Source organism: Papilio machaon, chromosome 22 (genome assembly GCF_912999745.1).
Source record: "Papilio machaon chromosome 22, ilPapMach1.1, whole genome shotgun sequence".
Classification (NCBI taxonomy): Eukaryota; Metazoa; Arthropoda; class Insecta; order Lepidoptera; family Papilionidae; genus Papilio; species Papilio machaon.
This window is the reverse complement of record NC_060007.1, coordinates 2,192,497-2,219,995: the sequence shown is the minus strand read 5'-3', so window position 1 is coordinate 2,219,995 and position 27,499 is coordinate 2,192,497. Positions and strand designations below refer to the sequence as shown.

The 27,499-nt window shown below is 32.5% G+C and overlaps 1 protein-coding gene across 1 annotated transcript; it reads right to left on the bottom strand.

The window, feature by feature from the left end:
- Positions 1-1,685: 1,685 nt before the first annotated feature.
- Positions 1,686-27,488, bottom strand: LOC106712561 (carbonic anhydrase-related protein 10). Its single transcript, XM_045683431.1, has 11 exons — positions 27,327-27,488; positions 15,230-15,315; positions 14,950-14,997; positions 13,228-13,364; positions 10,326-10,517; positions 8,344-8,439; positions 8,009-8,075; positions 7,215-7,369; positions 6,600-6,737; positions 4,771-4,816; positions 1,686-1,759 (listed from the first exon to the last, which is right to left on the bottom strand). Exons 2-11 carry the CDS (start codon positions 15,279-15,281, stop codon positions 1,686-1,688), a joined length of 1,005 nt encoding a protein of 334 aa, XP_045539387.1. The 5' UTR covers positions 15,282-15,315; positions 27,327-27,488.
- Between the last annotated feature and the right edge of the window lie 11 nt (positions 27,489-27,499).

The window sequence follows — 27,499 nt, the reverse complement described above, 5'->3', positions numbered from 1 at the left end:
ACTTGCTTTTTATTACAAAAATATATTTTTTGTTATATAAAACTATTAACCGAAAAAGAAAAAAATAGATTATACACTTATTATTTTATGCAAAATCGAGTGTCGTAGTGACAAAGTTGCAGAGTTATGTTTGCTAGATAAGCAATAAAACAAGAAAGTGGGAAACTTTGCAGTACAGCCTACCCAAGAGGAAGTGACACCGGAAGTGTCCGACGGTGGCGCAGTAGCGACCCCCGTTTCCGCCGGAGGTAGCGCTTACAAGGATGTAGAGATCTACGGCGTAGCATACGTCTACGCCGTATACTATATATTCTGTAGCTAATAGTAATAGTTTATTTAATTTTTCAGTTAAATAATAAATTACACTTACTTAATTATCTAATGTGGTACAAAGGACCGGAAAAATAAAAATTGAGGTTACTATGATAAATGCTTTATTTATAATTTATTATAACACTGGCGTCTATTCTAAAATGTTAAATTCCATAGGTACATTACAGTTACGTTAACAATGCTATATTTGAAAACATTTAATAATTTATGATAACATATACGCTATATAAATACTTAGGTAACTATTTAAACATATTGCAGTAACAACACCTAATATTATGTTTCATAATATGGAATATACACGCCTGGAATGTTATGTTACATTTTAAAATAATTTTAATAGCAAATTTAAAATACTACATTATTGGTATATTTAATTCTCTAATCATAAGCTTTTTATACACTATATATTACATAGACATTTATAATCCAATATGGTATTTAATATTATTCTTATGTATTTACTACACAAACTTACACAAACAACTCACAATTTACTGTTTTGATTGTAAAAGTTTTTTTTTTACAATTTTTATTCAAGTTCAAAAAGTCCAATACCGTAATGCGTTCTCATGATAAAATTGAGTTTTATTTAAGCTAAAAATGTCATAGATACTTGTTTTAATCACAATAAAAGCTTGTTCCACACAAACGCAGTGATCATGAGGTGATAACATATCTTGCAATATTTTTCTTAATGGATTCATTACATAAATTAAAATATCGCTCGCCGCCGCTTCGCTTCCGATGTACATGTGACTTATCATTTACAAGCAAACATATTGAAATATAAGAGGCGAGAAAATAGCCGTTGCAATACTTTTATTTTATATATCGGTATATAATTAACACCGTGGACGTATTAGGATATTCCATTTTAAGTTTTATATAACATTTATATACAAATTTACATCTACGATTCTATATTTTAGTAGTACATATTTTAGCGAAGATTTTTTTTTGTATGAAATATATTTGTATAAGCTTAATATTATTATTTTGCTTAAAAGAGTATATAAAGGAAGATATTGTCTACACAATTGACGGTTTAGAAACATTAGAACAGAAAGCACGTTAAATATGTTTCTACAGTAACTCATTACCTATAGATAGATTGTTATATTTATTTATTTTCTACATAAACTATTAAAAATTAAAACAATTGCCTGAAAGGATTTGTATCAAAATTAATTTTTATAAAAAAAAAAAAAATTAAATTGTGAACGAATTTTACATAAAATTTGGATTATAAATTTAAAATAATCTTATATACAATTGATTGACAACGAATTAAAAATATAGGTTAAAATTAAATTAAAGTTATTAACATGTTATCAAAGTTATAATAATGTTTAAGTAAGTGATAACATTGACATATCGTCAGCACTTCGATATCTCATGCTGTGTTCACGCGGCCATTGCGTAGCTGAAAAAAAAATAATTTTAGTTCATGTAATCAATTTATAACCGTAAGTTTCCACTGATAAGATATGTAATAATCTTTTTCATTCTCTTTAAAAATAGACAATGTTATAAATATTTTTGCTCAAGCAATATTGTAGTGGAACTCATGGTTACGATAAAAATGAATAATTTGTTAAAAAAATGTTGACAACAAGGGTACAACATTGTACTGGTATTGAAACAGTCAACACTTTCTTTTACTGATGTTTTTCAATTTAGATATCGCTATATTCAAAGATGTAAACTAATAATAAGATAGCTTTGTACTGGTATAGCTATAACTATATGAACTATTTCTAACTATTTTTCTAACATAATGAAGTATGTAACAAATATTATTATAAAGCACTAATGTACACACAAAAATACAAGCTGTCGTATTTAATTTAAATTGTATATCTAGCAAAAAAACACATGAAAACACAAATCATGGAAGACTGCCATAATCCACCCGATCCCAAAAAAAGGCGATGGCTCAGATCCGTCCAACTACAGGCCGATCGCCATTACCACCTTGTTCTCGAAAGTCATGGAAACGACCATCAATTGCCAACTTATGAGGTACCTAGAGGAGCATCAGCTGATTAGCGATCGTCAGTACGGTTTCCGACAACGTCGCTCAGCTGGTGATCTTCTTGCGTACCTCACGCACCGATGGTCGGAGGCAATCGAGGGCAAGGGGGAGGCCCTGGCGGTTAGTTTGGACGTGGCCAAAGCTTTTGATCGGGTGTGGCACAAAGCACTTCTTGCGAAGTTGCCTTCCTACGGGCTGCCCGAGAAACTATGCGCCTGGATTTCTAGCTTCTTGGAGGGTCGGAGCATCAAGGTCGTTGTTGACGGTGCGTACTCTGACCCGAAACCAATCAACGCTGGTGTCCCACAGGGCTGTGTACTGTCGCCCACCTTGTTTCTTCTGCATATCAATGACATGCTGCAATTCAGCAACATTCATTGTTATGCAGACGATAGCACGTGTGACGCACTGTACACGGCCCGTGCCAATGTTTCTCGGGCTACTGCCGATGAGAACCGGACCAAACTTGTGTCTGAACTGGAGACCCTACTGGGTGAAGTTTCGGATTGGGGTCGACGAAATCTCGTTGAATTCAATCCCAAAAAGACACAAGTGTGCGCCATTACCGCTAAAAAACAACCCTTTGTCGTAAATCTTCGTTTTGAGGGCACTCCCCTGGTTGCCTCAGCCAGCATCGGTATTCTCGGCGTTGACATATCGAGTGACGTTCAGTTTCGCGGTCACTTGGAAGACAAGGCAAAGCTGGCCTCCAAAAAGCTGGGTGTGCTCAGTAGGGCGAAGCAGTATTTCCAGCCGGGCCACCGCCTACAACTGTACAAGGCGCAAGTTCGGCCCCACATGGAATACTGCTCGCACCTCTGGGCGGGAGCACCCCAATACCAGCTTCTTCCATTTGACCGCATACAACGGAGAGCGACTCGAATCGTCAACGACCGAGCTCTTACCGATCGGCTTGATACTCTGGCCTTGCGGAGGGACGTCAGTTCCCTCTGCATTTTTTATCGTTTATACCACGGGGAGTGTTCCGAAGAACTGTTTGGAACGATTCCTGCCGCCGAGTTTCGTCATCGGACGACCCGACAGACCGCCAGGTACCATCCATACCATCTGGACGGCTGGCATTCCACAACAGTGCGGTTCTCGCGAAATTTCTTGCCGCGCACGGCCGCGTTGTGGAATGGTCTGTCCTCGGCGGTATTTCCAAACCAGTACGACTTAGGGTCCTTCAAGAAGCGAGCGTATCACCATCTCAAAGGCCGGCAACGCATTTGCGATTCCTCTGGTATTGCAGATGTCCATGGGCGTCGATGAACACCTTGGTGTTCCCGCTGCTCGTTTGCCCCCTTCTCTTATAAAAAAAAAAAAAAAAACATGCCCATAATAAAATCAAAGACAATACTGAAATAGAAGACTACAATAATAAGAAACAGCATACGTTTGATAAGTATAAAAATTTCTAAATTTATGCTAAAAGCGAAAGTTGTAATGAAGAAAGGTGTGCAACAAACTATACCTATTTCTTGTGACATATCTTAGTAACATTCTTTCTATTGCATGCAAGACTTTTTTTCGAACGTGCCTTGCGAGAAAAACGTGCTGAAATTACATTAAATTAAGTTTGGTTAAGTTATGTATAACAATAAATTATAACTTTCAATGAAGTTTTAAGACAGAACTTTATCATGTAGATTTTTTAATCGTAAACATTGACGCTAACTAAATTACACCTGAGCGCCTATCAAGAATATTTGCGTGACATTGTGAGTACGTATTCGTAACGTCATATATTGAATTTGTATGAGATTTTTAAAAATAGTAATAGTAAATAGTTAATAATATTCGTGATAGACCCGCTGATGTTACGCGCCTAAAAATAAAGATCGGCAAAGTTGTAGGAATAAAAGTATGCTATCTGTGTATCAACAGATTTTATACAGGCGACAGAAATTAGTTAGTTCGTAGAATTTTCATTTTAATTACCACGATATAATTTGATACGTGATGTTTAATTAGTACGCAAGAGCATTGTTAGTTTCATATTTCAGATATAATGATTTCATTTATCTATACATTTCTAAGAAATTACTATTTGTAGGCAAAGATTAAATAACACCAAGAGAATTTAATATAAAATTAACTGTCGCGCGTGACTCCATCTACACGGGTATGAAAAATTTAATTAGTAGCCGAATTGTTCTTTCAGACTATGCTCTATATCTATGCTAAATTTCATAGAGATCCGTCGAGCGCTTTTGAAGATACCTTCAAACAAATATCCATCCATCCATCTAAACATTCGCATTTATAATATTAGTAAGAAGATTAGAAGTAGATTACTATTTGTAATTAGAATAATTAAAAAAAAGGTATAGAGATTGGATGCATTTTCATGCACATATCTAATTTGTTGTGAAAATAATTAAAAAGTATTAATTTACCAGTGTAATGCATGTTTCTGTACATATCAGGACAGTTGCTCGATACCTGCAAATATAAAATATAATTAATACTACTACAACTATAAGAATAAATAAAACGTTTTTAACTTATTTATCATATTGTTAAACACTTATTTGCAGTATCTTAAAGGTATTTTTAAGACAATTGGAACGAAGTTCCTTATCGCGCGTTGTGAAAGGGGGCTAGACGGAAAAAATTCTTACGAAAAGTTGTCACGACACTTTTTGCTATATCACCATGGCAACGACGTGACAATATATAACGAAAATTCATAGAAATAAAATGTACTTCTTGTGAAGACTTTTTTATGCATAGAATAAACATTGGTTCCTCCACTAACTAATTGAAAGGAACTTCGTTCCATCCGGGTGTCCCTTGACACCTCTCAAGTTTTTTTTTTATCCTTTTACATATAAACATTGTAATGATTTACTAATTATGTTTAATAATGATTTAATAATGTTGCCTTCTTTGCATTTTCTTTTCAAATTGAATTAAAAAAAAATATCACATATTATAAACAATGTATTGATATTTCTAGTAATCCTATTTTATTTAACATAGTTGTAATGAACAATGTTCATTTATAGTTTATCGTTCACAGTCGCTTAGTCCTTAGACCGCATAGTTCGGTTCGCATTAATTTAGCTAATGGAGGTGTTGTGTAAATAAATTATCTAACAGCTTGTCTGTGCAAGCCTAGTGTACACTAAGATCCAGCAGCGATTTATTGTACCTAGATGCAACGGCACCGACATGAAGTTTAATCTTGTTTAAGCAGCCGTAACTTGGTTGAAGATAAATTGAGTATTAATTGTCATGTTATTAATTGACCTACATCAATATTAATAGAGATTTTCTTATTTTTTATAGTTGAAAATGGGATTACGGCCAGTATTTTATTTTATTTTTATTTTTATTTATTTATTTGGTTTTTCAGTAAGCAGCTATTTGATAATAAAATTTGTACAGCACTCCTACCGGGCATAAAGTACACCAACAAATCTAATACGAACTTTGTCGTTTGCGTTACTAATACGATCTCATAATTATCACAAAAATATTCACTAGTGTCAAATGTATCATATCTATAAATGCAGACTTTGCACAGACAAATACTAATTATTATTTTTTTACCAAATTAATTTAGTACCTATTTCTATCCGTATTCTATCATAATCTCGAATCATCGGAAAAATTTCATGAATACTTTTAGTGTTTAGAAATTTAAAAAAAACATGTGAATAATATTAAAGCAAATTTCTAAACGGCAGTGAACGTCGGCTATGTAATATAAATATCTTGCTGCACCCAGTTTAATGTGCAACGCTTATCTTTAAAATGAACGGCTCAAAAACTAAAAGCGGTAAATTTATGAAAGTGCATCCTGTAAGTTTAAACTTCAGTGCTTTCCACTTTACCTAACGATATTTACTTGAAACTCTATAAATTTGTTTATCACTAATTAACGTATGAGTCTAATAGAAGTATATTTTGCAAAAAACATATAAATATATTTAAAGGTTGTAAGATTTGAATTATGTAAAAAAATCTATGGCATTGTCAGTTTACCAACCATTTTATAATATCGATTAATTTATTAAAAGCAAGTGATAAGATTTTGTGGTATTCTAAAACAATTTGTGCGTTATTTAATTCTTTTGTTCCTTTTGTTTCGCGTAAAAAGCTTTGCTTGATCACTATCCCACTCAAAAAGAGAATAATTGCTAGAAACTTATTACTATTTATTTATTACTTTTCTTTCTTCATCATTAAGAAAATCATTTCAAATGTTACTGTTACTTACGGGTACTCCCTGTTTGTTGAAGTTAATGTTGGTCCTAACAGTGCGATGGTGTAGAGGCTGTACGGGTCTCGCGTTGTTGCCAAGCGGAGCTTTCGGGGATATCTGCGACCCTTGCATAAGACGACGGATGGCGTACATCTAAGACACAGAAGTTCAATAGTCAATAAGCGACTCCTTAGTGTAGATATCGAGTCAAATCTACACGGACTGCTTAAGTTATATAATCAATGACTAACTCCCGCACTTGTAGTTCTTTAATGGCTACTTTAGGTGTTGCTTGGTTTTATTGAAATGAGCAAGCGACCACCTAAATTCAGCAAAATAACGAATTGACCGCTTAAAGACAACCGAATTTGAAGATGCGTTATCTAACTTTAATCGAAAGAATAGACAGAAGGAGGATATTTCACCTTAATATATATCCTCTATTAAATCCATTTCCCCTTCCTATAATTATTTTACTAATTCTACACTATGAAAGACTCTGAGTGCGGAAGTATGTATGGCAATTGTTATCATTTACTGTATAATTCTTTTAATAAGTATAAGTTTAACTTAAGTAATTATTTAAGAAGTAGCTCAATTATTTCTTAGATTTATTTTGAGTTAACTTACTTCCTGTTTAGAAATATAAATCGGTTTGTTAAAGATAATCCAGACGGCCGTCTCCCAGCAACCAGGGTGTGTGGTCGAGCCTTCATATGTGAGATACTGTTGGGTGTCCGGTAGCAGAGAACTCAGTGGTAAATGTTTGATCGGGAATGAGCTTCCTAAACAAATTTTAGATTAATAATAAAATCCGCATACTTGATACAGTCAAACATTCAATGATTTTCAATGCAGTAAAATCATTTTAGAAAATAGTTGTTTTATAAACTAAAATAATTGATATTTTTCTTTTATATGAGGAAATAAACGAGCACTGAGATCCTGAAAAGCAAAAAACGACAACCACAGATATCCGCAACACCAGAGGGACCTCAGATGCGTGAAGTATCTTCTTTTTTTCTGGGTACTTAGGGACTTTTCTGGTTTCGTGTCTTTTCATCTCATAATTTCCATTCACCCCATATGACAGTACACTATTATAAAATAGCAAAGAACTTTTTAATAAGTATTTTCTGTGAAATCGTTTAATACAAATGTGACTTCCTGGAATTAATTACCACCCAGCGTACGTCTGTTCTATTTACGGTTGATATAATAAAGCTACAAACATACGTAGATTCTTGGAAGTTCGGGACTCAGTTTTGCTCCACTACACTGTTTGATTTGCTTAACTTATTGAAAGATGCATTGATGCATACCGATAGATTCCTTCTATAGAAATATTATTTAAACAGTCACAATTTGCATAATAATTAATTCATGAAAAAAAAAATAATAATAATAATAACGTTTTTTCTTACCTCTAAATCGTACATTACTGAAAGCGCTTGTGATCAATCTCAGGTCTTTGTTTATTGGTTCGCCGATCTGTAACACATTTCAATATTATTTCAACGTAATGTTAAAACTTAAATTCAATAAGTTACATTTATTTTAACATATTCAATGCCACAAAGATTTTTAACGTACTAAAGTGATTTTTTAATGTTGACAAACGAACAAGCGGCAATCAGAATGCGACGAAATAGCGAAGCGATCATGTCCCTGATTTTCTTTTATTTTATCAACGCAGACGAGAACAAATTCGGAGAGCAGTGGCACTGAACGTGTTGTATTTAATACGTTGCAAACTCACTTGAACCATGAGGGATATACCGACTACACCTTGCGACTTGTGTTGAGCTTCGGACATGTTATGATACAATTCCTTGTTGAATCCATAAAGTTGGATCTAAAACAAAAAATATAAAGATTATTAAAAATTCAAAGAATTGTAAATATTACATTAATTAAACTGAAGTATGGACAAGATTTGAACCCGTCAGAAATCCTTGTTTGTTAAATTCGACTGCCAAAGAAAAGAGAATGAGATGAAAGACAATTTTTTTTCTGTAGGCTTTATCTGCAATCAGTCGAATAATTTTTTAGAATAGTTTTTCCATTAAGAAACTTCTTCCTTTACATCAGCAGCATACTTAAGAGAGTCAAATTTAGTTGCATAATAGCATAATTTTTAAGTCACACAAATTTTTTTAAACAAGTATTTTGAGAGTGGAAACTTCTAGATAGAGTTCACTAACAATATGACTTGAGACAATAAGATTAGAGAAATTAAATTAATAGACCATAATAATGTGTTATTTTGCGACGCCGATTGTCATTTGCTGGAACAATCCAGTTTACGGAGCTAATATAAGAAACCGCAAGTACCGCAACCGACAACTGTTTGATAATTAACTGATTGGTTTGGTTTCGTATATGAAACCACGTCATTAGGCACAGAAAAGTAATCCAATATCAAAGAAAATAAATGTTGATATTATTAAGAAATAAGCAATATATAAAAGTATTTAGTATTCAAAATTTAAAACAAAACAAGTTAAAATTACACAAAACATGTACAATAGAAAGAGGTCTATTGAAATAATTGGTACAAACCTCGACTTCCAATGATAATAACCATTGAACAATCGTATCCAAACAGAAGAGGTTAAAATAGCTGAAGTTTGCAAGTTTATTCCTCGAGGGACTAATAACGACTTTCCCGATAATGACAAGAACTTTGAGGTGTTAATTTGTAATGCAGGAGAGTAAGAAAGTTGGTGACACTGATATAATATAATGTTTTAGAAATTTCGATCAGGTTTATTCATCATTGAATAACTAAGGAATAATAATAATTAAGGAATAATAACTAATAATAACTAAGGATGAATTTTTAAGTTTACTCTCATGGTGTATTTTTTTAAAACACATATAAGAATAATTTTTATTTTATATTATATTTAATTTTAAGAAATTCCTCCCAAGTAGGGTTGGCGAAAGGCAGGCGGCTGGGCGTAAAAACTTAAGCCAAAACATTAAGGTTAAAACCTGTGCCGACCCCACGTTAGTTGGAAAAGACCAGGGAGATGATGATATAAGACTAATTTTAGTTATAATGTCTAGTTAGTTTTGTTAAAAAAAAAAATGACGAGCTCATAACTAGTTACCAGTTATTTACTAAGAACGTCATTCAAATATTCTTATTATAAATGCGAAATTTTAAATATGTTATTTATAGGTACAAATATTTAAGTGTACAAATTTCGATGTGGAATTCTTGAATGTATAATAAATTTAAAATAAATTAAAATGGAAGATGGTATCTTGGTGAGCGCGGATTGCGGGCGAGTCGGCATAGTTAGCGAGATCGCCAGACTGTCTGCATTGTTCACATTGTTGTGGTCAGGTTTAATTAATTGTTTAATATTAATTCTTGTGTAAATTCACTCGAAGTACAAAAACAGATTTATACTCTTACAAACAAAAGTTAAAGATTAAAAGGCCGAAGGTTATTTTCAGCATTGATTGAATTTCAAATTATGATCGTGATTTTATACAAAGGAACACAAGGTCTGCCAATTGACTCGAATATATTGAGTCAAACTAAATACAACATTTGTTAAGTGCAGTTACATTTGTTTTAGATAAAATGATAATCTAAACCTATGAAATGAATTACCAAATCAAATTGTAACTAATGTTAATTAATTCTTTACATTCATATTTCTTAGACGACAGAACATTTTTAAGTGTTAATATATTTACGAATGATAAAAACTTTAAAAAACATACCTCCCCGGGAAACGTATGATGATCTATCTGATGCTCTGATCCACGATGATCCTCAAGGCCGTAGTGGAAGTAGATCTCCTCGAATTGGTACCGATATGATAGCGGTCCACCACTTATGTTCACCTGGTGTTTAGAGTCCTTGTCGACACGGAACACCAAAGATTGGCCGGTGTTTTGAAGAACTCCGCTCACCTGTAGAACAAGATTATACTGTAATCGTTAATTCGATATGTAAGCGTCAATAGCATAACGGTTAAGGGTACGGACGTCCGATCAATTGGTCGTGGGTTCGAATCCCGTTATTCAATTAGTATCGTAAACCATTTCTAGCTCAAGCATAATTGGAATTCAAGTCATATTAGTTAATTAACTAGAATCTGCTAATATTTTACAAAAAAAAAATAAAGGAAGTGATAAACAAACAAGAATCTTGCTACTTTTTTAATAATGATTGTTATCAAGAACGATTGTAATGACATTTAAGAGAACAACAATATTAATTTTTATTAAGGGATAATCTTTATAACCCAAATTGCATCAATACATAGTATAAAACAAAGTCGCTTTCGCTGTATGTCCGTATGTATGCTTAGATCTTTAAAACTACGCAACGGATTTTGACGCGGTTTTTTTTTAATAGATAGAGTGATTCTTAAGGAAGGTTTGTATGTATAATAAATGCATAATATAGTAGAGAAACACTGATAAATTTAAAGTTTTCTAATGTGATGTCGTAAATAAGCACGTTTTTTGCGCTTATATTGCAAACGCTGGCTGAACCCTACGAGATAGACCAAAATAATGTACTACAGTATTGTTCACCTTAAAAAGTTCAACAAAAAAGTCCGCGATGGTATATGTCTATCTCTTAGGGATAACCCAGCATAACCATTTTTATTCTTTTACGAAGTGATTTTAAACAATACAGCATTAATCCTTATCCATTTAAGTACCTTAAATAAATTGTGCATTTATTCTGTAGTAGGTATATTTTGCATTGCACCCGTGCGAAGCCGGGGCGGGTCGCTAGTTGTTTATAAAGTACGGTTTTGTTCACCGATGATCAAGTGGTTTCTACAGTCTTTAATTCCATTGAAATTAATTGAACTGTTTCCCTTAAATACTCATCGAACTTTTATCAAATAATTTATAAGTAATCTATTCCTTGTATTCTTATGCGTGTTATCTAGTAATAGATTCAACACATTTTTATGTTGATCAAAATTCATTAAGGCGTGTAACATCGAATGAATCAGGGTGTGAAACGAGTGGTTGCCCCGCGGCTAGGCGATCCTATCAATCAATGGGCCCACCTTGATTACAACCTTGAAACTTACTGCGCTTTGACTACAGATGACGGATTACCTTTACACACGCGAATAGAACAAGGGAAATTTTGATACAAAAATTTTTATAGCCAAATTTCGAGTCTAAATATTAGTTTTATTTTACAAACTAGTTACAGCGCCCTCTATTTTAAATTTTCCTAAATTACAATATTTTGTACCAGAAACCGGTGGGTTTTTAAATGAAAACTGTACTATACAAATTACTTGTATCACCACACTTATCTTACGAGGTCAAGTGGAATATTACGTGGTCAATTTGGTAATGTAATTAGAATTGCAAAGGACAAAGCGTTAGTGTAATGCGGCAAAAACTAAAGCACCCTCACTCTAGTGTAGAACGGGACCGGCAATGTATGTTGCAAAAAGTTTGCGATAGTCGCTAGCGATAGTCTATCGCTTCGCATATATTTCCATGACATTACCGGGCTGTAATTCAGTCTAAATGAATAATTACGCACGGCCCCACTTGGAATATTCATTGGGCTGCGTGTTTAGAAAGGTGATACGTTGATTTCAAATAACGGAACCGTAAATTCGAGAAATGTAAAACTATTACGCTTTTTAAACCTATAGTAAATCGTAGTTAAATACTGTTAGTAAATTTTCGGCAATTTATATGTTAGAGATAAGAGAAAAGATAGAGTAAGAAAATATTTTTATTTATCCTACCAAGTAGGGGAGACGAAAGGCAAGCAGTAAGCAGACAGTCTGCTGTAAAAAAATTAAGCGAAAACATTAAGGTTTATAACCTTGGGCCCAAAGCAAGAAAATGTTGCTTTGCGGCTAAAATAATGAAATCTTGTGAGAATTTTCATAAACATTGAGTGTAAAAATATATAACTTTGTTTGTTTAAGTTGCTAGACTTTAATCTAAATGGGACCCAAATAAAAATAAACAAATTAACTTAGTTAAAACACCGTGTTTTCTAATACTTCAGTTAACATTTTAAAACTAAAGACATAGCTACTTTTAATCATTTACAAGGTGGTAATTAAAAATACTTTTATTGAATACTTTCGCAGGCAGTTAAACATAACTCGTAACTCGAGTCGTGTCTCTTTCAATGAGAGTAAATGCGTCTATCACGGCAAGCTTAGCATGTTTTAGAGCGGGATTACACTCTGGTTGCAATGTTAATTCGCACATTTTGCCGGCTTTACACAGATTTTCAACACTCCGTCGCGTGTGTGATTTTAAATTTTAATTTGTTTCGTATTCCGTGTTTTGATATATCAGCAGGTATACGAATATAATTCAAATGTGAATAAATGATTGGATAGTTTTCGAGATGATTTATAAATGCAATTAATTTATGGCGATGACTTCCATTATATTTGGCATAAGACAAATCCTCCTTCCCATCCAACACCTTTAGGATACATTAGAATGGAGATGGACTCGATGGCGTAGATAATGTATTGAATAATGAATCCTTTTCGGATTATCTAAACTCGAAACTTGGTTGAACATCATATAAACAGTAAAATATCAATTAAGCCTATAATACATGTGCCACGACCTTATACTTATAGTATAGCTTTGACTGTATTACCTTGTGCTTATCAAATTGTATGTCCCTCAGCCAGGGGTCAAATAGCAACTTCTCTGGCTCGACATTGACAGGGCTTTGACGACGACCTTTGTTGCACATACTCCATTGCGGGTTAATCAGCCCCCAGAATCCTGGACCTGTGGCGAAAAACAACAATTAACTTTAGCCTTACTTATAACTCTGTTCAACGGTTACTTAAGCCTTGATTGTAGATTAACTATGATGAATCTACACTAAGGGCTAAACAGTATCAAATTAACGACTTACTAATAAAAGGAGAAGTAGGTATGTACATTTTCGGATAAGGTGCGTTTGGGTCGTAGTAAAATATATTTACGCTTCATGACTAATTGAGCTATATGTATAATCTCCCTTATTTAGATTAATATGATCACAATGACGAATCAAAATTCGTTACATATTACGTTACTCAAATATAAAGAGCCCTATTCAATGCCCTTAAATAGTTCCATAGAATTGAATAGAAATTCGGGACGACGCAAAATTTGGTCATCGCAGTGCACTGGTTCGTGAGTAATGTTACAGTACGATGTAATCATGTCCAGTGAGACGTATTAGTGTATGCTCCTTTATATTGAAATTTTAACGAATTTGTACACTATTTTATATTGCGCTATTTGAACAACTATAGTGCCACAAATTAGATGCAATTTATCAAAACAAAAAATTATTTTCTGATATTTAGTTAAGTACTAACTTTTATTAACATGGTTTTGAGTAACGAAATTAAATTAATATTGTTTTTGTTCTTGGTATATTTAACAATGAATATTGTTCCGTTAATGCTGTAAAATCTAATGTTTTCGAACAATCTTGAAACGGTTAATCTCACAAATAAATAACGACATATATTTTTTATAATTGTCAATATGATTTTAATAGTTAATAATGGAATATAATTACGTAATACATTCGCTTAATTAACTAACCATTACGCTCTTTATTTTGTTGTCTATTCATGTAAGAATGTCCAAATAACTTGTTAATGTTAAGTGGAGTCGGAAAACGGAAAATAGATAGCTAAGTACGGTCGCATCGGTCGTAGACTGACTATTCAATGTAATGACACAAGTGAGCGCGCACTATCATTAAGATACTATCTACGGTCATTACCCGGTGTCATTACGCGGATATGTAGCGTATGCCCTACTTTCGAATGACGGATAAAAACCCACTGTTGATAATTTTTAACATGTTTATCACAAGGGTTTTTGGAAGCTTAATTTTGGGAGCTGAAGTCATTGACTCGACTATTGTAATTTGAGTCCAGACTTTAATATGTTTTAATTATTTTAATCTTACTGTTACTATCTTACTAATATTATAAATGCGAATGTTTAGATGAATAGATATTTGTTAGAAGGTCTCGTTGTAATTTGGCATAGATGTATAACATAAAAAATTCCTATAATGTGCCCGCGTGCATCAGCTATCTTAACGTCAAATTCTATCAAAATCAGTTTCGGTGATTACCCGAAACAAATGCGGCCTTGCAGAAAGACAGACTGACAAAAATTTTCAAAATTGGTTTTTCGCTGTCACTAACACAAATACATCGTGTATATTAAACATGACATTTTTTTGATATCACATCCGTTCACTTCAATTTTATTATTATTACTAGTACCTATAGATTTCAAATAAGGTTTCAATGCATATAAAGTTGTTCAGGACGAATGTACGAAACGTCTTAAAGCTCACCTGATATTCCATCGTATGTCCACCATTCCTCCCAACTGCCTGTTATATCTGAAAAATATGTCGTATTTAAATAAACAACCAACAAAACATTCCTCATTTTCGAGAAAAAACTAACTAAATTAATAGACCGAAGAAAAGGTTTTTGTGAACTTGAATAATATTATTTACAAGCATTTTAATAATCTTCAAATTCCATATGTAGGATACTATTTAAGACTTAAAGAAAACATATAATTTTATACAAGACTAACTTAATATACAATACAATGGATTAATTTACCTTTTATTGTAAGACATAACAGTGTGAGGAACAGCAACGACCACTGCAGCATTTTGACTCAGTTCACTACGGGCCCCGCATCTGGTCTGTAGACAATAGGCACAGTTGTAAAACAAAGTATAGTTAGTATAATGTTGGTAAAAGTCCTTATTAGTTTGAAGTTTTAGGAAAGGATACGAATCGGATCGAAAAGAATCGACACCACTGGATCTAGACAATGTAATATTCGATTATAGCTATCACTAGTAGAATCGACAAAATGTGTCCAAATGTATAGGAAAGATATGTGACATGTACGTGACATATCGAAAGTTATTGTCACTGCCATACATTTTGGACTTTGCAATTAGTGACTTCGCTTTTCTAATGTTACTTTGTCTAGCACCACTGTCTCTTTAAATCGCGATTTGTTTTCGTGGGAGATAAGTTTCAATAATCTAATGTAATGCACGTATTACAACTAACATCTAGAGTTAGAATGTGACCGTAATTCAGCAAAACCTCCCGCTGCGTTCCTGTTATGCCAGCAAGACTAACTTTTAAAATAATTAGTTTTTTTTAAACAACATCGTAGTCAACATAAGCACTTTCCACATTAACTGGAAACGCAACTTTCAGATACACCCACATCCGGTGAGCAACGAGCTTTGTCTACCAACCGCTGTTCGCTTCCTGTTTGGCTCCGTATACTTTTAACGACTAAACTAAATGATATACAACTATCAACCGTATGTACATAGGAATAAGTATCATTTTTGGATAAATATATTCGAAGCCAGTTTAGATTTATGCATTTCGCAAATGTATTTTTCACAATACTTCTTTTTCGTTGGGGAAAAGTTCATATTTAATGAACCATTCATTTTGTTGTTATTGTTTGCTTACGCTAAAACATTACATAAATCATGTTTTTAAAGGAATTTTTAGATTATAATTAACGTAATATTTTTAGAATATGTAAGAATTGTGAAGCGCATTTAAGAAGTTTTCAGACACAGAATTAATTGACATGAAATATTCCAAATTTCATTTTTAAAGCGCGTAAATAAGTCTGAAAATGTCCGATTTTAGTAGAAAAATTAAACCAATTTTCAATAGAGAACTTTTAAATAATTAAATAATTATTGTCATAGAAAGTTCTACTATAGTTACAAATAGTTAAAGTAGAACTAAACTATTAAATGCGGACTTCATTTGATAATGTTCGCAAAGAGAATTGTAGCTAGGGTTGTCAACTCTTCCGGTTTGAATGATACATTTTCGGGCTAAGTTTAACATCACTGTAGGGTTGTCTAAAAGGAGTCGTTTGACGACGTTTTCTTGCGTCGCCACGAAGGATTATTGTGCGACAAGGAGCTAGACTTGAGAAGTGTCTGTTTTTTTAGCCAACGTTTCTATGTACATTGAACGTTGGCAGCCCTAAGTAACAAAACAAGCTCCCCCATAGTTATCAATAACATTTGGCGTCGCCCCTCCGACGCCAGTCTGTCCGGCGCCACGGAGTCTGCATCTCCCGAACTAGATTGTAGCCGTAAGGTCTGCTGTGGGTATGTATAAACGCAGTTTTATATAAACTGTATTACGAATTTTTGACAATATAATTTGATGGTTCACTATCAACATAAATTCTTTATGGATTAATATTAAGTTTTGAGGTAGTACGTAGTTATTTAATCAACGAAATACACACTTAATAACTGATATTTAGAAACACGTATCTCGTAGCCTGCGCTGGTAGCTCGTAGCGGGATCGTAGCTCGTAGCAGGATCGTAGCTCGTAGCTCGTAGCGAAGTGTGTAAAATTGTGAGTTTTTGCAGTCAAAACTTATTTCGGAAATAAATAGAATGAGATTGATGACAATTTGTTTTGAAAAATCCTTTTTTTTGAGAAAACCTTAGTAACTCTGCGACAGCTAGAATGAGAAATCTCCACTACCGGACTGCTTATGGTTACTTAAAAGGGCTCTGCGTGTAGCAGTAACAGGCATAAAATCCAATGATAATTAACAAAAATAAAGCTTACAAGAGTACAATTCGGCCGACATTAGCGTTATCTCTAGTAGATTGCGGTCACTGGCTTAAGATAAGAATGTAATTTCCTCTTTCGAGTTCTATCCTTTTTTGTGGATACAACAACTCTCTTATATAGTTAAATGTGTTAGAAAATTATGGTAGAGATAAACAGAGGAATCTATTTTTTTTTAAATCGACAGTATATCAAAATGTAACATCTATTGAAGAGTATTTTTATACAATTAAATAAAGAATAGTTCAAATATATAAAAAAAGAAGATGGAGAAAAATAATTTTACAAAATAAGTCGAGATCAAACAATCTACAAATTGGACACAAAAGATATACCGTAATCATTAAAACTGATTAAATCACGAGCTCGTTATTTACCGTATTGCTATAATACAGTGAATCAGTGAAGTATAGCAATTAACTGGTGCTAGCTTTCAACGAAGACAAATATGAATTAGCCGTGTTAATCGCCTTGGAGCATGCGAACGTAAGAATTTATTCATTAGGGCGGACTGTTTAGGTTACACCGCAGTAAAGACTGTAGTCTTTATAAACAAAAACTTATCATTCTAATCGAAATTCATGGCTTAGAAGTTGCTAATATGATAACAATTTAATTAATATGTTAATATCTACATACATATTTACTATGAATTTTTAAAGAGAAATATAGAATTGTAGTCTTTTGTTTTTAGTAAAGGTATGTACCAAGAGCGTCGGTGGCTCAGTGGATACCACTTGACTTGTCTTGACAATCTACAGGCCCTGGGTTCAAATCTCGGCATGTACTCATGTGTTTTTCAATTCACATTTATCCGACGTTGTTACGGCAAAGAAAAACATCGGGATGCAGCCTGCACATATCTGAGAAGAAATTCATGTGTAAAGTCAACCTACCCGCACTGGGCCAGCGTTGTTGACAATGTCCTAATCACCCCTCACTCAGGAAAGGCTTCGATTCGCTCAGTGGGAACGTATATTGAACTGATGACGACGAAAGATATATATGTGCATGCCGGCTGAGAGTGGAAAGAACATTGTTCACAGAAATCAATCAAATCGCAGCTTGGTTTGGTTTGTAATGGTTTGTAAATTATTGTTGGTAAATTAAGTAAGATGCAGAATAAAGCTGGAGGTAGCATTAGCTTAGTCTTTTTTTGGTTAATAAACAGTTTTTTTTTTAATTGTAACGAAAAAAATTCTTTCATTATTAAGTATATGTTCGATTGTGACATTACTAAAAGCTTTAATTTCCATTCTATTTCCGATCAACGTCTGATTTATTAAAAATTGGATTACGCTCCTGAATGGAAAACAACAATACAGCACGTATATTTTTATTCAAAAAATTTGCGGTAAGATTTTCAAACCAATCCAATCAAACAAATTTATCAGAATATATTGGAGGGATAACGTATCGAATTCAGCCCCGAAATACAAATATAACATTTTGTCGCCCTACACACCGTAATGTAATGACATTTTTTAAAAGAAGAATTTTCCTAACTTGTAACGTTTTACTTACTTCAAGTGAAGCGGTAGTTATTTTTATAAAATGCAATTTCTAAGAGTTACATTAGATAACACAGTACAGATTTATAATATCATATTAATGTACTTAATGTATTTAAGATAAGTTCCCTTTCTCATCCAACTGAAAATTACTGATAAGAACATAAACAACAACAAAGAATTGACATTAAGGCTGATTTCTTGCTTTTATATTTATTGCTTATCTATTGGACTCACGAAACCTTGACTAGTGTATTTAGTTTATTTACGTTAGTAATTTTATTGCTAAAAAATTCTGAAAGGTATAGAAAATACTATTGAAAAAATGACAGGCGACAAAACCTGATGAATGGCTAAAACACGTCAAAACATGGCTTTAGTACTTTTTTATCAGTGAGCAAATTAGTACTAGAAAAATGTCATATATTACGCAACGATGTAAAGCTTGTACCAATGCAAGTAACAAGTATAGGTAGTGGTGAGTTAATTTAGTAGAGTGGGTTTGCTCGTGCATTGTCATCGCTTGTTTATCGCCGACCGAGCGTGCCGGCTTAATGGTATTAAACTTGAAGAATAACTGTTCTTTGAACTAAAGATTTGTTTCTACTCTATAAATAAACTTAATAGTCGAAATGACATTTAGAAAGATATTAACTGATTTATATCCAAATCAAGCAACATAAAAAGCCTAAAGTAAATTAAATTATGAATAACATAGTCACGTCGATATACTTTTGAGGTTATGTACTTTAAACGATTTCTATTTAGTTGCGAAACGGGTGCGAAAAGTTTGAAAAGATCACCGTCTATTTTCAACAAATACTGATTTAAACAAAATCTTATTCTTACTAATATTATAAATGCGAATGTTTAGATGTATGGAGGTAAGTTTGTTTGAAGGTGTCTGCATAACGGCTCAACGGATCTCGATGAAATTTGTCATATATGTAGAACATACTCTGGAAGAACACATAACTACTAATTAAGTTTTTTTTTACCGCATGGACGGAGACGCGGGCGACAGCTAGTAATATAATAATCGATATTGATTTTTCGAAGAGCATTTAGTAAACCTCCGTTTACAAAAATCAGTCCTAGTTTGATTTATTTTACAAGTCTAAGTAGACAAAGTTGTCCAAGAGTCTATATTTTTCATTGAAAAATCATAAAGAATTTATTGATTTGCAAGCAAGCAACCTATTCCTTACAATCATTCGTAGATATATCTCTGCAGTTAGGTTTAAGTAGATATTATAACCACGAGTGTATAGCAATTTCATGTTTGAACGTTACGGTTAAGTTTGCATTTTATAGTTTCCTAACGGCGGATACTTTAGCACTTAAAGCTGATATCCAAGTACGCTCCAGAGTCATTCCATAAGCTTAAAAAGGCTTAGAAATATAGATAAGTATAAAATTCAATTGGATATTTATTTGGTACTTAGATGAACTAGCGTTGAACTTTTACCAAATATTTTAAATCTTAAGTGTTCAACGCTCTGATTCATATCAACACAGTAATCAGTTTCAGCAATTGCTATCCGTATTCGCATCGAATTGAGATATGTGTGACATGTTGATGACACGAGTAAACTAAAAGCATGATATTAGTAATTTTTTTCGAATTGGGTAATGTTTGATGACGCAGTTTGACGAGAATCGAACTGCGGATTTATAAAGAATAAAACTACACATTTACACACAATGTAAATTTTACTTTAAAAAGTTTAACAGTGGTAAACGCCAGCAACAACAACATCTGTTGCACGAATGTGTCGGCATGCCCGGTGCAATAACACGACCACACAGAAGACAGGCGTCAAGTGGAAGTTTAGCATGATGAGTGTGGTGCCGGAGGCCTAATGTTACCCTGATAGGAAAAGGATGGGAAGTGCAGTGGATTTTACGGAGGACGGGGCGCATAGGTAAGGGAAATATTTTATTTCTGTACGGTAGCTGTGGGAAACGCATCTGCAATTGCGGATGTCTATGGGCAGCGGTCGCTTCGTTATTTCGGCCAATCAAGTGGCCGCTTGTTTGTTATATTTTTAATTTTGGAAACAAAATTTTGAAAGTGTACAGAGATCAGTCAATCTTTTGTAACTGCAACATGACAATGATGTAGCAATTTTAGTATTTGTAATTATGCGTTGGCAGGTGTGATGTGATTGCCCTCAGCCGTACGCGCGGGGATGCGCAGTAAAATTTAATATTTATACCGCAAGCGCGGCGGAATGGCATTGCAACTAGATTGTTTCGTTGCTTATTTAACAAATTGTTTACACGCTTTTCTTTGTGAAGTTGGAACGGGATACAGTTGAACTTTTGTGCTACTCACAAAACTACGCTATTTCATCTACGATTTAATTATTTTTGGAACGAAGTTCCTTATCGCGCGTTGTGAAAGGGGGCTAGACGGAAAAAATTCTTACGAAAAGTTGTCACGACACTTTTTGCTATAGTAAGTATGTTAACGACGAATGAGCGCTACTTCACGAAAATTCATAGAAATAAAATGTACTTCTTGTGAAGACTTAAGTTTTTTATTCATAGAATTAACATTGGTTCCTTCACTAATTAATCGAAAGGAACTTCGTTCCATCCGGGTGTCCCTTGACACCTCTCAAGTTTTTTTAATTAAATTAATTATCTATAATTTCTTTTCAATTAAATAATAAAATATGAATGTATTTTTGATGTGTAAGTCGAGTTTATAAAAAACATACATATCTTTTATCGCCTAGTCAAGTTCGGTGATTAAAAATTCATGTAACTTAAAAGCTGTTTAAAAATCGATCGATCGTCCGGAATATAGACAATGAAATATTAAAGTTTTCGTAGTATACAATTAAAATTATTTGTTATAAATACTTAAATCCCAGTTTTTACTGTACACATACTTTTAACTTCAAAAACGTTTAATTGGACAGTAATTAACTTATAAAATATTTTATAGATAAATAAAAAACGATTTAGAATTCATTACATTCTACATTGTGATTATATGAAAAGAGTTCGTTTAAAATAGTATTTATTGAATGATTTACTTCCAAGTAATTGTAATAATAGCCAGTTTGATTTTTAAATGCGTACTGTCTGATTATATACTCTGCATGCTGTTTAAAAATAATTCAATGAAAAAAAAAGTATAGTGTTGTTCATTAAGTTTGGCGATTTCGAATGGCCATTTTCTTGGCGCTCCCTTGAATAATACAGAGTCAGTAAGACTATGTTCTTGTTAATATTGCACACTCTAATTATCCGAGATTAGTTGGGTGATGTTAGACGTTGCGTTACCGTGGCATGAACATCTCGAAACATCTAACTTGATGAGATTAACTGTACATTAAGCTTGAGTAAATTACGTTAACTTGTTGAGATAACATTCCTTAGCGAAATATACTTCCATATATGTTATTATTATTTATATAAATTGTTTTAGGCCTAATAAAAAAGTACATACATCGATGGTTGAAATTGTTTACTATAATTTATCACCAAATGTCGGGAATTTGCGAGAATATGAAATTAATTAAATGATTATGGTGTTGATAATAATCAGTTGTGGTTCAATGCTCTAAGACTGAGATTTTCAATATATAACTTTAAACTTTCGTGGCTTTTACTAATATAATGTTCGTAAGAAACGGGATTCTTATAAATATCGAAATATAGGGAGCTCAAACAGCTTAATCGTGGTAAGAATCCCGTTTCTTACGAACATTATATGAGATTTTCAATTTTATTACAATCAAATATTTTATCTTTAACTCTTTTAAATAACAGATTTAATTTTAACATTTAAACATTCTACGCTCCTAAACTCAAAGAAACTAGAAATAAAAATGTCTGGTCCCTAAAAAAAAGAAAAAACAAAACATTGAATTAATATTCGCGTGTAAAGATTAATAGAGATTAATTCATAGCCTCTGACTTAGCAAAAATTATACATTGTTCAGTAAATCATAAGAGCATTAAAAAGGTTGATGATTAATTTTAATTACACTTATCATAACGGCGTCTGAATGACTTGGGATTTCTTTACATCACTGTGTTTTAGTTGATATGATTAATGATTGAATCATTTAGTATCACATACTGGTAATGTCTGAATTTAAATACACTGTATCTATTCCTATTTGTCTTGCAATTAGTTCTATATAAAAGTATAATTTTTTACAATTATAAATCAAATCTGTTCTCTAAAATCAGTATGCCTTTTTAGACAGTTTCGATAAAAGTGGTAGGTATACTTTTAAAGCAGTTATGTACGACCGGAACTTAAGGTTTTGGTCAGAGTAACCGTATGTCGTAATAACCGTTCTCATGGTTATTGAAAATATTAGAAGATTTTTTTACTTTTCTGTTATTTCTTGAAACAATTTTAAATAGTTGTAATCGGAAAGCTCGTACTTCTACGGTTCTATAATACTATCTATGGTTCATGACAATAGTCAAATGGCTTGATTCGAACCCACGCCCGCGGTTTTAGACTATTGGCGAATCAAAAAGGTTTGACTGTAATTATATACTCCTACATTATTTCTATGTATCTTTAGGTTTCATTGCGTTCCATTCAATTGTTTCGGCTATAATAACATTAAAATACTTTGTTAATTACTTTCAAATGTAAGCGGGTACTGGCGGCGAAGCACAAAGGCCGCGTAAACGGATACCCTTTGTTGGTTCACCTCATTTCCTTGATTAGTCCGCGGTTATAATAACATTAATGTGCAGACCAAAGCGAACTTGTTTGTGTATGAAACTTGTCGACATTTAAAGATAAATAATTGTAAAATAGCGTACATTTATGATAATTTATTTGGATAGAATTTTGATTTAAGAATGCAGCCATCGAAAATGTTTTAATGGCGCAAAATGTATACTTTTCACATGTACTAGTTACTACTATGTTCCTGAATTTTTTGTGAGACATTTTGATTGATAAAAGACGACTGGTCGGAAACTACTTTGTCGCACTATATATACGTGATTGTAGGCGTGATATTAATCATTGCATTTATTACAAAAAGCAAAATGGCTTTGATTTCACTTACATTTCAGTAATTTGATTCAGTAAAGAAATACATAAATAAATCATGTTGGAACACGTGTAAAAGCGCACTTTATTTCATGCCTTCCAGTTTGCAAGACGTCGGAGTATTAAAGCAAGAGGAAGAAAATTTAATCCATAAGCTATAACTTTCTTTCAAAAAGAACACTCTTTTACAAAGAGCCTCTTTGCCGTGACTGCGTCGGAAAGTTACTCGTTCCTTTACAAGGATATTCGAAAAAATGGATCCGTACTTATATAACATAGAATGGAAACATAAGTTAGATGGAAAATAAAAAAATTGGACGTTTCACCTGAGAAAGTTGTACATTATATACAACAATGAATTGTATGTGACAAAAATAATTAAATAAATAAAATGTAACTGAAAAATCTTTCATGCAAGCTATGTATTAAGTTCTTTATCGTGATCAGTCAAATAGAGCAGATATAAAAGCCTCGATAATATTATATTTGTGTTTAAAAATACAGAATAGAATGCATATAAATTCCACCTGGTAATTTTTTCAAGCAATGGGACGTAAGGTTCTGTTTTCAATGTAACGTTGCTAGGAAAAGTAAAATTCCTTGTCACATTAAATATTTTAAACATATTAGTAAATCAAAAGAAATGCCGCATCCAACATCTTCGTATATCCATTAAAAAAAGGCGTTTATAAGTTCGCTATGAAATGAAGTGCGGCGCCCCGCTGTTTAATATAACGGCTCATCTGTTCACCTCAGACTTGCGAGGAATATGCCAAACTTTCACACGTCAACTTTTTGCAGGTCGGCCGTTTTATGGAGCAACCCGCGGCTGGAATGAAGGTACGTAAATTTCGTAATATCTTCTAACTTTAAATACTTTTTCTTACAATACGCGAAGTAATGAAGTTTCTGAATAACTTTAAATTATAAGAACCTACTGGTTGCCTTGACTTCCCTTACACAATATAATATTCAACTTTAGTGTCAAACAATCCATTTAACAAATATTACGTCGATTTTACTTATAAAATTACAACAATATTTTTGTTTTTTTACATAATTTTCTTTTCCTCTGAATGTCAGTTTGAATAAGTGTGTCTGTGTTCGTGCATCCGTGTGTGTGTTTGAGGCATGCGCGATTTGTGTGCGTGTGTAAGACAAATGACATGCGATGAACCCAGCGTAACTAAAACATATATTATTAAGTTAATACTAATTTATGTTTCTAAACAGTATAAACGTTAATTAATAATACAATCAAGTCGTTGAGAGATCTTAATTAAATATCATTCGGAACTCTCCAATCTGTGAACAGAGGTAAAACAACTTTCCGGAATTAACACTTGAAGCGCCAGGCCGCCGCGACGTCGGGACAACTTTGCTACGAAGCAGGTGCGAATCGCTCCTAAAATATGTTAATCCGACCAAGTCTCTTTAACGTGCTTGAAATTCAAAAATTAGACGACTTTTCTCGAAGTTTTCAATCCGGTATTAACCTTATCATGCGGATGATCCATTAATTTACATCAGAGGGTCGTAGTTACGAAGTTTTACGAGGTTAGTTCATGAAAAAGATGTATCTAAATTGAAAAACAGGTCAATCAATATGAAAAACAGCGCTCTTAAACATAGCTAGATGTCCTGAGTGATAAAATTTAGAAATACATAAATTCAACAAGCAAATTTTGGGGATATATGGTGGTTTTTCATATGGAAGCCACTGAATGTCAAATCACTATTTATTTTTGTAATTTCCTTAGACATAATTTATCCTAATCCATTATTTGGTATGATAAACAAAATCGTGAATACAGTGATAATGAAGTAATTTAACAATAGCATTTTGTGGTTCGATGAATTGGTGATATCGTTCGATGGTAAATTGAACTAATACTCGAAAAGTTTTAAGTAATTAAGAAATATTGATTCGTGCTCTAGAGCAATCATTAATAACGTAATATAGACATATTGAAGTTGTTAATAACGCGTAGTTACTCTAGTAAATGTTCAATCGATACTGTCACTTATTTATGTAACATAAATATAACTTAAATTATTATTTTTAATCGACTTCCATATGAAGGAGGTTCTTAATTATTCTGTATGCTTTTATTCTTTTCTTAGTTGAATCTTATTATTTTTCTTTTCCATAAGTATCTTTGTAAACATAGAAATTTAATAAATTAATATAAAGCTAGATGCTTAGTTAATCCGAATAATTATTTTAATTAATTATTTTAATTTTTAAATAACATACACTAAGTATGTTTAAATTGTATATTCAATGCAATAATATTTATTATGAATGACCTTAGATAACTTTAATGTGATAAACACAATCGTAAAAGGTCTCTTGCGGGTCAAAAATATAAATTCATATCTGCAAGGTTAAATAATTGTAATTAATTATTTGAAATAATAATGAAATAATGATTTAATTGTGAATGAAATAATTCACAAAGATTGAGTTCCAAAATTAAATTTTGTGATACTAATAAAAGATAAAATTAATTATAAACAAAATATGGAACGGCTAACACTCACTCGTATGTATAGCCGGTGTTGGCACCGACTAGTTTATTACCGATTTATAATAATGACTCACGAAGGTTTAGGTAAGTGAATTATTAATAATTAAATTTACAAAACTACACATATGACTTATATAATAATCGTTATATATTAAAGTGTATTGTAATGATAATTTTTTTTAAAGTTTTATAGACTTTCATTGAAGTATTTTTTTAATAATTACTTAGATAAATATACAAATAAGAGCTATCATTTCATTTTATTATTTTTAAAACTTTCAAATAGCAAGCGACTAAAATGAAATGCACTATCTTCTTATTATATTACAAATGCGAAAGTTTAAATGGATATTGATGAAATTTGGCACAGATGTAGAACATAGTCTGCGAGAACTCAAAGGCTACTTATTTTTTTTTAATTCCGCGCGGACGGAGTCGCGGGCGTCAGCTAGTACACTTTTAAATTTCTAAAAAGATATTACCCAAAGTAAATACTTATTTGTAAAAATCAGAAAAATTTATACCTCATTGGATATGATTAGTGTCCACTTTAATTTATATTTAAAGTCCTCTAACCGACATACTAGACAGTAGTTCATGTGCCTAAAATTATTTTAATGGACCAAGAATTCCAGTAGATATGACCATAGACAGTTATAAAACTAGTAATATTTGATTGCGTTTCAATGTAAAAGCGATCAATTTATGTGAGCGTACGTACTATATAGATGGTTGGCTTTTTAGTCGTAGTTTTATTTATCTGCGTATTTAGTTTATAGATTAACTTTAAATTGTCATGATATTTTTATGTTTAAGAAATTTAAAAATTATTTCGTGTAAAACAATAAAAAAATACAATAATGTAAAATAGTTTAAGAGTCATGTATCAAGAAAAATTGGCAAAATGTGTTATTAAAAGTTTACAAAATCATATAAACGAAATACAAACGAAATTAATTCAATTATCTTAAATGTAGAAATTACGTACCTCCGAAAATCTTTTCTAACTTCTTGTTGTACAGAATAAAGCTGACCAAATTTATTACGAATTATAATTACATTAAAGTCAATTGTAAATAACACGTAAAGTTTTTCGACTTATATCATTGGGAGAGCAAACTGTTCCCGGACACGTCCGTCCTCGCGAAAATCCGCGGGTAA

Bases quoted from the DNA above. Each gene is read 5' to 3' on its own strand.
- LOC106712561 (XM_045683431.1), bottom strand. From the start codon at position 15,281: ATGCTGCAGTGGTCGTTGCTGTTCCTCACACTGTTATGTCTTACAATA. The intron at 10,518-13,227 runs GTAATACAGTCA...CTTGTTCTACAG, and splicing joins TACAATTTGATAAGCACAAG to GTGAGCGGAGTTCTTCAAAA. The intron at 8,440-10,325 runs GTATGTTTTTTA...TTTTTGTTTTAG, and splicing joins ATCATACGTTTCCCGGGGAG to ATCCAACTTTATGGATTCAA.